Below are 12,727 nucleotides of genomic sequence, written 5' to 3' on the forward strand. Positions count from 1 at the left end.
ATGCAGAGGATATTTTTAACATGAGGCGACTATGTTTAGGTTTATTATTGCACAAAGACACAGAGCACTGGAGTGATTGGAAAACCATAAATAAATATGTTATTACTGTCTCCTTTTCAAATGGACAGTAGATTTAATTATTGGAATTATTTCAAATAATTATAGTGTTTAATTTATATAGTTTAACACATTATAATATTATATTAAACAAAATGACACTGATCTGCTAAAATCAGATCTTACCCAGCATGCCAATGCCCAGCATGAAGGCATCCATCCCATAAGGCATCACTCTGGAGCGGCCTCTGGCCGAGCCTGTCGGCGTCATCACCTCCTTGGGCTGCGCTTTCTTACATTCCACCTGAAACATAAGAAACAAATGTTACCCACAACTGACAAATATATAAAGTAATACCATACAATTTATATCTAAATGAAATAACAAAATGACATAAACTAAAATGCATAAGAGATTGCATCACTTTCTAACTGAAATCTCAAAGCTGAGGAGAATATGTCGTTTACCATTTTGCTGTTGATCTCGTGGAAGTGGATCTCGCACACTTTCTCCACCACGTCCTCGTTTTCAAAGGTAACAAAGCCAAAACCTGGAGGACACACACAGATATAAACTCTTATTACAACACTGCACTGGAGACGAAAACAAGGGTCAACTGAGTGCATGCGAAAAAAGGCCTTCATTAACCTGATTCATGCTCCAGCCTTCATTAAGTCTCACACAGGCAGCTGCTCACCTCAGGCTCCATCCACATTAAACTATTTTTCAATTTTAGTTTCACCTTCTTCACGGTCTTATAACCCTTATAATCCTTGTTCTTCATTTCCCCATTGTTGTTCTGTGTTCATAGTACTTTCTGAAACTTAGCAAACAGAATCTGCTTCCTGTTGACCTGCACTTGATATACACGTCTGTGTGTTAGTGTGGATGCACACTGTGTCAGATACTGAGCTGAAACTTGTATCAGAAAACTTTTCAAATGGAAAAGAAGTAAGATGGATGTGGCCTTAGACATTTCCCAATATGAATTTTCTTTTAATTTGACATTTTTAATTCTTCTATCCAAAACAAAGCACCCAAAACAACACTAATCACTGCGCTGTAGCGCTGTAGCGCTGCAACACAAATACATCGAGAACCAGCGAAAGAGGACGTTGAGCATGTGATTACCGCCTTGTGTGCTGTGCACAAACCTTCTATTTTAAATAAACCTTCAATCAAAAAAACATACCAAAACAACCTCCAAACATGAGACGAGAAAGGCGACGACAGCGGAAATAAGCGGCAGCGGATGCAAGCGCAAGAGAGGTGGAGCTATGATCTAATTTTCCCAAAGTAACATGTTTAGTTGTGTACACAAAAACAGAGCTGTTTTCATGTGTGCAGCCCCTTAGCATGGTTCAGTTGATATCATGGAGGAGTCTCTACTCCACCCTCCTGTTTTTCCTTCTCCTCACTTTCCTCACTTGTCTCATTAAGTCACATCTTTCGCCCGTGAGGGCCCTGACCCTGCGCTGCGACCCTCAGTGGGCGCCGCACTTCTGACTCACTGAGAGACGACGGAGATGAATGAAACGAAGGGGACGCCAGAGAGGACGAAAGACGAGAGAGAAAGTCTCTCGAGAGACACAATCGAGTGCCACTGTGCCACAGAGTTCCTCCTCTTATTCACGGGGGACAGGTGTGCGTGTCTCACTAACTGTGCTAGCGCGACGTTAACGCCCCATACGCACCTCTGTGTCTGTTGGTCGTTTTGTCGAACATGAGCATGGCGTCGTCGACCTGCGAGAACAAAGCAAAAGAAACAGACATGAGCAACAGTAGCAGCATTAACACACACACACACACACACACACCATTACACAGCATGGGGTGCCATTGTCCCCTTTTTAGCATTAGAGTAAGAGGGGAAAGCAGATGGAGGACAGAGAGGGAGGGGTGACAGGTGACAAAAGAGAAACACAAAAAAAAATAAAATATACTATCTATCATCATGAAAAAAAGAAGTGAATGTTCGCTGGAGGACATTCTTTCCCCACTCTTTGCTCTGTCCCTGTCTTCCTGCTTCTTTTTTCCCCACTCTCTTTTCATTCTTTTTTTTTTTACCCCCTCTGCAAAGTTTACTATTCCCATGGAGACCATGTAAAGAATTTCAATTAGGAGAAACTTGCCCCCTTCCAATCCAAACTTGCTTCAGTGAATAGAACGGAGTGAAAAGAGGGCAAAAGAAGTGAACGCATGTGACAGACAGAAAAAGAGAAAAGGAGGACATGTTGATGAATAATGCAGTGATTAGAAAAAAAAATAGGTAAAGTTTTAAAATATAGCGGAGAAAATCCCTCTGTGAACATTTTGGATCAGAGAGGAGAGAACAAAGTGAACCGGGGTCTTTGTCAACACACTCTCCTTTTATTCTCCCTCCACTTTCCTTTCTGCACTCACTCCACTTGCTGCCCTATTCATATTCCTCCCCCTCCTCCTCCTCCTCCTCCTCCTCCCCCTCTTCACCCTGTTTCCTCCCTCCCTCTCCCATGTCCTTCACTGGCAGGAAAGTTAGCAGCTTCTGCTCTCCAGCTCTGATGGCATGAGGTGGTGAGACAGTGAAGCCAAGGCCTGGGAGGCCTGTCAAAACAACTTTTCAATTTCTCTTTGCTGTCGGCCTCATTCATTAAAAACCTTCCTTCCTATGTCACATAGGGACACGTGGAGTATCTGACCACATGGCTATTTTGATTAGGGCAGCAAGTACTGAAACTCAAACCAGCGTAACCTGAGTGGCAGAGGCCTCTGGATGAACCAAGTGGATATTGGTCTTAATGTCACCCATAAGAATTTCAACTACCATTTTGAATAGAGATGAGTCAATACAATACTGGTCACAGTCACTGGATTGGACAGGTACAGTTGTGAAACCCCACACAATCCAAAAATCATATATATATATTACATGCTTCACTATGCACAGACTGTAAAAATGTCAATAAAAATTGGTCACAGCATTTTAGCTGAGTCATGTTGTGGGCGGTTTATTTCTTCTTTATGGGAGAAGATTATTTGTTATACAAATGGAGAATTATGTCTCTGAAATAGCTTGAAAAGGCTACAGCACAAATGTGTCGCTTCATAGTATAAAAGGTCTAAAATGACCCCGTTGGACCGATTGAGATATTGGTATCGGACATAGCCTTCAACCAGGCTCCGATTGGACGATAGTACCTGTCAATCATGCTGGTGTCCAACATGGGACCAACATTTTGAAACAAGCTCGACTAAGGAAACTAACATATGTTAATTGATATAAGGGTAAATCAAGTAAAAAAAGAAAGGATCATTTTCCAAAAGATTTACATTCAAATAGACCAACAGAGCCAACTGATGGCTCCAAAATATATCGTTATTTTGGGTTGGCTTCAGAGAATAAACCAGAAAATAATGTACATTTTTTTCATATACAGTCTTTGGGATGACCAGGGCCCTAATTGTATTGCTCATCATGCTAAGTTGTTCGACCACAGAAATATAGCTGCTTGAATAAAAGTGTCTGTTTAATTATCACGCCATATAAACATTGCAGTATTCAACATAATCGCATGTTTTCATTACATCATGCAGCCCTAACACACACACACACACACACACACACACTTGTCTCTCTATAGTTGTGAGGACACAGGCTTTATGCATTTCCCAACCACTTACCATAACTTTAAACATCTCAAGACTGTTGCCTAACCACAACCCTTACATTTTCACTTCATCCTAACCCAACCCTTAACCCTCAAAAACCCTAATCCCTGCCTTGCTGCAATATGACACTTTATTTTGTTAGCAGTCTCTTTGTTAACCAGAACACAACTATATTTGAACTTTAACCTTTGCTCTTGTATTTTGTTACTTTTTAGTGAATGTACTTGAGTATTTTGTCTTATTCCATCAACCAGCCAAAGGGGAATTATGATGTAAATTAGCTAATGGCTGTAATCTGGCATATTAGCATGTTGATGTTTCCTTAATGTGCAACGTCCCTGCTGAATTAAATCAATAAATTTCCTTCTAAATATGTGGCCACAATGTCAACATGTCCTCACAAGAACCATTTTCAACCAATGCGCGCACGCACACACACACACACACACACACACACACATCCTCAAGCCTGATTGTGATTGTGTCTGTGTATGTGTACACACCTGTGCAAGTAAAAAAAAAAGTTCATTTATTTTTCTTTGCCAAATGATGAACATGGAGAGAAGATCAAAGTAGCTCCAGCACGGCCTCGCTGACCCTTTTAACTCCTCAACAATGTACAGCTTGGACACACACACACACACACAGCTCCCCCTCCTCTCTCTGTCCTTCATTCAGTTTTAAACCCCCTCCCTCCCTCTCCTCTCTTCTCCTTTCCTTCCCTTCCTCTCCTCTCCTCTCCTCTCCTCTCCTCTCCTCTGCCTTCCGACCTTCCGGTCGTCCAAACTCAATGACACAGCAGAGAGCCAGGGAACAGGACAGTAAGTAGACAGCTGCGAGCCAACGTGCTATCATGAGACTAGAGTTACACGCATAGCTAGCTTGCCTGTTAGCACTAGCAGCATCTATTCTGGGGGTTTAGCTAGCACAAAGTAGTCACTGGAGTTTTAAATGGCGCTGCTGTGCCTATATATATATATATATATGTATACACAGACATAGATATATATATATATATATATATATATCTGTGTGTGTGTATGATAAAATAATTAACAGTCAAGCTAATATGGTTAGCCTAATTGTCTTCCATGAGAATACAAGCGTGTTCTGACTTGCAAACGTGTTAGAGCTTATGCTGTGGTCGCACACCAGTCCCTTGCCCTTGCCAGAACCAATAAGAGGACAATCTCCAGTGTCCACTGCCCAGGGTGCTGTAAGACAATCTGATTGGATAGCTGCGGGGGTCTGAGATTGGCTTAGCAGCGGCTCAGTCCCTAACCGCTCAGCATGCAAGCAGAGAGTGAGGGAAAAGTTAAGGTCATATCCTTGTGAAGTTTCTCAGATGCAGCGACACCAGAGTGAGTGAACGGTGCCGCATTTAAAAATACCCAGGTTTTTAGCTCAGAACCATACAGCCGCGTGTTAGCTGGCGAGTCCATCACACTTTATCCCAACATTATGAAAAGTGGCATTCACATGTTTTCCCCCTGCTGTCTCCTTACATCTCCCTCTCTCTCTCTTTCTCACTCTGTCTCTCTTTCTCTCTAAACAGGCCAGCAGACAAAGTGTTCAGTCAAGCCTCCAAATCGCCAGCTCACATGGGTGAGTGGAGTCCTTACTTTTCCCGTCTGCCCTGTCCACATGCTGCACTTTTCATTTTATCCACTTCTTCCTTCACTTTAGTGCTGCAACTCATTCTCTTGATTCCAGTTTAAAGGACAGACGCAGGATAAACAGCAAAAACAAGTATGTCCTTTGGTTTGAACATACAGTAACTGCCAGTGTGACTGAAATGCTAAAACTTGAATTGCCAAATCATGATTTCCAGTTAAAAACACATTTCTTGACACTACTTTCAATTATGGGAGGGAGAGGGGCAGTGTTGTCTTAGCTCTTCACCAGGTTGAGGGAGATCACAAGACCTACACTTCAGGATTCAGACTCAGTTGTCACACAAACACAGCTCCTGTGATCTCACTGGTCCAGAGACGAGCGAAATCAGCTCAGATTTGTTCAGTTAGGAAAAAAACAAACACGAGCATATGCCTCTGACTCGGGCCAAAACACCTGACGTGTCCACTGAGACACCGTTTCTGTCTAATTACGTTTGCGCAAGTGTGTCTTCAGAAGTACACTTCAAAACAAAATAAACTTCGGCACGTATCAAAGAGTTGCAGAAATTGCATAGTGCATTCTGTGTTTTCCTTCTGCGAGGCGGTGCCAGAGTTTGAAAATAAACAGGGCATTGAGTCCTACTCCGTCCAAACTTGCCCCTTGTAACCGGGCTCAGATAATAAACAAGAACTACCTCCTGCCGAGCAGGAATGCACAGTGGGATCGGCACTGTCCATAATAGAGCTTTGGTCTCACGTGTGCAAACAGTCTAAATATCCCCTCATCCTGTGGGGAGAACGTTGTCTTAGATCGGAGTGTGTGTACTCAAAGCTGCAGTCGCTTAGATTGAATGCGCTCAGGAACACTGACACAAGTCACAACCTCCTCCACCTTGAAATAAACCATGATCCACGACCCCAAACTACAAACACATTATGTAAGAAATGTATTAAGTCACCAGGATGTGTCATCAAAGATGAACGTGTTCAGATGAAAGACTGCTCACAACGGCAGTTTTATCCCATTAAAACCTTCATTTACAACAGCTTTGAAATGTATTATTGGATATCAGCAAATGTGCTACCTACACCTGCCACGACGTGAGTATGCAAAACATTACGTTGATTTCCCTAGAGAAGAAACTCAATGACCTCTGCAGTTGGGCGCAGGGAAAAATTATATACAATACAAACAAAAAAATATTATATACAATCACTACCAATGTATCAGCATATCGGATATGGGCAAAATGTTCAATATCGCGCATCCATACTTTTGAGTTTATGTAAGCTAACTCTTACACATACTAACTAATTATATTGTTGCCTCATCGTGTGATATTTCTCTGCAGCTGTTGCTGCTCCGAGCAGAAACACTTACACTTTCAATCTCCGCCTGTTGCTAACCAGCAAAGATTCAATCCTTTAAAATGAAACAGACGGTGGTGAGACAATTATGTATGTGTATGAGTATGTGTATAAACACAGTGTAACACCAGGTCTGAGGGCAGATCCTTCTGGTAACCCATGACAGCCTCAAGTCTGGGAAGCAAGGTGGCAACACTGTTTAATATTTAGACTTTAAGACTTCAGCACCTGTTTTAAAAACTAACGTTGGCAGTTTTTCATACAGTATTTAACATATTTGAACTAGTACCTGAAATATGGCAACACCCCAAACACGAGACAGGGGCCAGCTGAGAGACAAACAGAGCCAGACACGAGGCAGCAGGAGCTCCGAGCTGTTAATTTCTTCCAAACCATTAGGCCCACATCCTGAAGCAACGCTCATTTTCAAACACTCCTGCTCGCCAACAGCAGCGAAACCGCACACTTAATGTTTGCGACAAGTGGACCACTGGCTGTGAGCCGGACTGTCTGTCTGTATCTGGACAAATGTGCGCGGGCCACTGTCACACTGTTTCATGCACACGCACACACACACGCACACACACACGCCCTTCTTTCCATTCATGCAAATACACACTTCTCACGCATTTTTTAAAGGAAAGGGGAAAAAAAACACCACTGGGTTACAGCGGGACAATGGGCAAAAGCAGGTCACCACGGCAACAAGCTGAGAGGGAAAGGCGCCGGGTTTGTGGCTGTATGGGGTGGGGGGGTGTATGAGGTAGTCATTTTGGATAAAGTTGGTGGGGGCAAGCTGTTACAGGAGCAGCTGTTGCATTTGATTAGTAGATTGTGAAGACTCTGAACCTTATTACCCCCCCCCCCCCCCAAGTGTAGTTGGCTAAAAAAGTGACCCAAAGCAGCATTTCATGCATGATGGTGACTTCCATACACTCACGCCCCATCAGATTGGTGTTTTTTCCCCTTCACAGCCACTTTTATTCCTCACTATCTCAACATTCCTCCTTTTCTCTGCCCTTCAACCCTTTCAGAGTTCCCCTCCCTCTGTCTCCATGGGGGGCTGCTTCTTCCCTTTCAGTCCCCCGCCACCTTCCTCTTCTCTTCCCCTCCTCTCGCTGCTATTTCTCTTCCTCCCTCTGCCCGGGCCCACTCATCTGTCTCCACAGCATGGGTTTGCCTTTTCACCAAATTTCATTCAAAGGAGCTTGAGCAGGACAAATGTGGAAGCTAAAAACACTGAAGATCTGACTGAAAACAGGGCAAAAAAAAAAGGACTAACAAAAGAGACAAACTAACAAACTAATGCTGTAGATGGCAGAGCAGGCTATTGATGGACACACAGGTTTTTCTCTAGCTCAGTCCTGTCTTTCACTTTCAACATCTGGACTTTTTCTCACCGCTTTCTGACTCTGGCCCATTCCAAACCTTTTGTCATGCACTGACTGAAACCAACAATGACTGAATTAAAGGGTGTAAAACAATCACGTCTCTGTGGATTTGCTAATGAAAAATGTCAGAGGCATACAGCCACAGCCAAGCGACGGGGACAATTTATCAAAGGTCCATTAGAGCAGCGATTTCCCAACAAGAGTTGCCTGCTCTCCAGTGGTAGCATCTGCGGTTGCTCATGGGTGGGTGGGTGGAAAGACCATGTAGTAGCACGACTAATTTGATGAAACTTGATTAAAATGAGTCCACACACTGAGTCAGCGGTAACACCAACATCAATACCACAGAGGGAACACGTTAGTAAGTTTAGGGATGGTGAGCTAATTGTGCACGACGCAAACAGCTAATCAACGTGGAAACATCACTGAAATGAACAACTTGTATTAATGTGTAATGAATAATCCTTACAGTTTCAAGAGGGTTCTTGCAACCTTGTTGCTCGAACCCTAATAATATGTAATGGCTTTTCACAGAACAGATTCACAGTCTACACTGAGTGACTGTAAAATCACAGTTACACTGTAACTTTGACTGATGTGTTGTTGTTTTAATCGAGTGTGGGGGTACGAGGGAGTCAAAGTACAAATCAGGTGCGTTATATGTGTGAAATGCTTCACTGCATTCTGTCCTCGTATCCTCACTCGTCCTTTCAAAACAACCTCAATCAGAATCGAACCAAAAAAATCAATCAATAAGTTGATTTTTGATTTATTTATCTAACTATGCACATCGTTTCTTATGTGTATTATTGTGTTTCGACATTTTGTCTCATGAAGAACACTGAGCATTATTATCATTATTGTTATTATTAGTCAGTAGACTACATCCTTGCTCCAAAGTTTCTGTTTTAAAAGTGCAGGTGAAGGTTAATGCTGCAGCTGAACGTCTCTCATCTCACTCTCGTTCCTTTCAAGTGTGTTGGAGAACCTATGTAGCCTTCAGTTAGCATCAAAACTCAAAAGATGTTAAGTGAATCCCTTGTGGGCTTCTGTAACAACATAGTGGTCCAAGACGGCAGCCACCGTGGAGCTGAACCAGTGCTGAATATAAGCATAAAAGGCTCATTCTGGGGTAAAGAAAAACAGCGATCCATACAATCAGGTGCCTGAACATTAAGAAAAGGTTAGCATAATTATTTTTATTCGGAATGCACACTATTGGACTTCTTGTCAATATCTGATATCTGTATATGTACACAAGATAATACCATAATATTGTGCCAATAATATCATGCATCGCTAAATCCAGATGTATCCCTGACGCCTGCTCCACCTCAGCATTTTAGATCCAAAATCACGGAGACGTTTAAAAACGCTACTGGTTCCATTTTAGTTGTAAAACTGTGTGGTTGTGGTTTTAAAATTAAAACAGTCGCCAAATGTTAGGGATATGTAGTTGAAATAGTTAGATGACTGAAACAGGTAACGTGACAAGGGTTTTTCATCTAAAACAGATACAATTTGGCAAAAGTAATTCTTCAACCAACAAACAATTCGGTCACTTTATAATGGATGCAGCAAACTAAATCACCAATCTATTCAAAAGATCACACTTGTAACAAAAGAGGTTTTTATCTGTGAAAAGAAAACCAGAGAAGGTCGCAAACCGCTGCTTAGGAAAAATCTGCGAGACAGAAACCTGTGATTGCTACAAAACAGATGCCAGATTTGTGTTGGGCTTACCTTTCCAAACTGGTCAAAGTATTGCTTCACATCTTCAATGGTGGTATTGACTGACAGCCCGCCGACAAAGATCTTCTTTGTCCTGGTCACCAACTAGAAACAGAAGAAGAAGAAGGCATCGTTTACCACTAATCACATTAGGCCAGAGGGGAAGATGCCAGTGATAAAGAAATGTAGTGTTTGGTTGTGTTTATCTAATCTGTGGGCTTCCGTCAAGCGCTTCTGGCCATTTGAACTGGTTCAGTTTAGGTCTGTTGCTTTGATTGATAGAGGACTGCAGGTATGTATTCTTTCTTTTTAGAGCTGCAACAAATGATTATTATCTATAATCAACTAATCTATCCATTAATTGTTTTAATTGTTTTTTATTAGTTTGATCCAAAAATGCTCAAATAAAATGTGTCTCCCAAACCTGGAATTGATGAGGTTTCTCAAATGTCTAGTTTTCATTGTCATATGGTGCAAAGAAACCAGACGAAAATCAAATTTAAAAAGGTTTGGGGAAAAAACACATCGATGAACAAAGTAGATGACAATTAATATAGTACTCAATGAATAATCGATTACTCGTTGCTGCCCCACTTCTTTTATTCAAGTGCGTGTCTGTGGGGGAGATGTTGGCTGCTGGCGGTCGGAGTGCACGAGTGGGGGGATTTGGGTAAGGTCAGGGTTCAGCGTGAGGGCTGGACAAGTGGATTGGCGCTCTACTTCTGGTCATGTCTGCGACTAATCCCAAGGACTGATTAGTAAAGACACATGACACATTAACCCCCTCCGTGGTGCACTCACCTTAGGCTGGGCCCGGCGTGGAAACGCCACTTTTGGGTCGATCTGTAGGAGAAAGATGAGAAGAAACTGGGTTAAAAATCACGTTTAAAAAAAAACATTTTTACTGTGCGTGATGAACTGTGATGATTGCAGAATTACTGCATTACAGATTAAAGATTTTGTTTTTTTATCCGTTTTATTTATTGGCATTTACTATGTCGTCCGTTGAACTTCAGCCGTGTATGAATACAAAGTCTAACTTTTTTCGATCATAAGTAACAATTTCCAATTTCCTTTTCCCTTCCAACTTCCCTCCGACACAATCTGGGCTTGGCCTGCACATTTTATGTGGTAATAAAATACAGAGATGACCATAAAGTATTGAAACAACAGCATCTACATTACTTATATAAGCCATGCATTAAAATATGTTGTGTACATATATATATCTATATATTTAGTTTGCCAAAAAGTCATTTAGATACATATTTTATCTACATGGCATCAGCCAGACATTTTACTTATGCTTGGGGGTCACTAAGATACCAATAGATTCCATAATAAGTGGCGTACTTCCTCCAAAAACAGTAGGGTTGCAATGATTCATTGATTATTAATCAATTAGTAAATTAATCATCAACCTTTTGATAAGTAATTAATCAGTTTGCTTGTTTTTTTAATAATAAAAACAAGCACTCTGGTTGTTCTTTGCTCCAACTCCAATTAAAACTGAATACATTTGGTATGTGGGCAAAACACAACATTTGAGAGCTTCATCATTAATCAACAATGTTCAACATCTTCTGGACCAAACAACTAATTGGCAGATTAATCGAAAAGAATCTGTTTGCTGCAGCTAGAGATGACATGATACCACTTCTTTCAGGCCTTTAAAACCACAAATTTGTTTTAACAACACATCTGTGCTGAAGCTATTTCAATTTTGACTGTGTGTGCATAGTAAATCATGCCATATACGGGATTTTTTGGATTGTATTGGATGGTAAATTTGTATCTGTCCGATATCTGATCCAGTGATTTTCACCAGTATCGTATCGCTCATCCCTAGTTGCAGCCCTAAAGAACAGAAAGTAAAGATCTATTGTACTTAATCATGCGTCCTTTACAACTAGGGATCTCTGACATCACACACATTAGAAATAATGTCAGATAAAGATGTTCTTTTATGCTAATAAATCAGGGCAGGATGATCCAAAAGGGTCTGAAAACTGAAATCAAGTCCTTTTCTAATGTGTCCTCCGAGACTTGGAAGTTCACCCTGCTTAACTTTCTTTAAAAAACGACACTCAATCTCTGTCTGCTCTGGGTATGCGAGTAGCTGATCCTGTGCTAGTGCAAAGTGAGTTCCCCCCTCTGGGCATCAATGAATTATCACACTGTTAACAAACCAGAATTAGTTACTACACTGAGCCTTTAAGTCTGAACTTGAATTCGAAGGCCTGCAGCTCCAGAAATAGAGTGAGTATGCAAATCTGCCAGGATGTATAGTAGCCCCTTGTTTACGCAAGCCTCAAAAAATCCACACGCACCAGCCAAACAAACAGGCATAGGCACCATACACACACGCATACACTCTCTGAGTTCAGACACAACTAGACAGTGTGGACTCAAAACTGAACATTTATTATTCTGAAGATAATTCAGGTGGATAAGTATGGTTTTCTTAAATCTCACACATCCACACAACCCCCCCATTTTTGGATTAGCTAGATTTGTCTGTATCCATATTTCTCCTTAGTGGAATGTCGCAGCAGTGGTCAAGGTTACAGTTAAAATTAGAAGCAAATGAGTTTTGAATGAGCTGGCCTTTAATAACGCTAAACATGCAAAGCCCGGCCTGGCATTTTAAATTTGTGTGGAATCTCGTGTTATTCTCACCCGCGCCGACGCGAGAGATGATTTAAGGTCATAGGACCTTGTGGTGTATTATGGTCTTAGACTTCCATCTTTGCTCTAATAATTGGATGTGTGAAGAAAAACCCCTTGTGTCCCACACGGCCGCTATCAGAGGTGTTGAACTGATATTGGCAACTAAAAGGAGCCTATGAAACCGCCAGGAATAAGCACTCACAATGTGATCAACATACACAAATCAAGGGAGGGCATTGACTCCA

The 12,727-nt window shown here is 41.6% G+C and overlaps 1 protein-coding gene across 2 annotated transcripts in view; it reads right to left on the reverse strand.

Annotated features, from left to right (window-relative positions):
* Positions 1-12,727, reverse strand: part of LOC131460776 (RNA-binding protein Musashi homolog 1-like) — a 32,488-nt gene that overhangs the window by 6,963 nt on the left and 12,798 nt on the right. For both annotated transcript variants that reach the window (XM_058631557.1, XM_058631556.1), the window contains exons 5-9: positions 10,614-10,655; positions 9,825-9,917; positions 1,753-1,801; positions 526-608; positions 244-361 (exon numbers count right to left, since the gene is read on the reverse strand). In XM_058631557.1, coding sequence (XP_058487540.1) covers positions 244-361; positions 526-608; positions 1,753-1,801; positions 9,825-9,917; positions 10,614-10,655 — 385 coding nt within the window. The remainder of the gene's footprint in view (positions 1-243; positions 362-525; positions 609-1,752; positions 1,802-9,824; positions 9,918-10,613; positions 10,656-12,727) is intronic.

Source organism: Solea solea, chromosome 6, assembly GCF_958295425.1.
Source record: "Solea solea chromosome 6, fSolSol10.1, whole genome shotgun sequence".
Taxonomy (NCBI): Eukaryota; Metazoa; Chordata; class Actinopteri; order Pleuronectiformes; family Soleidae; genus Solea; species Solea solea.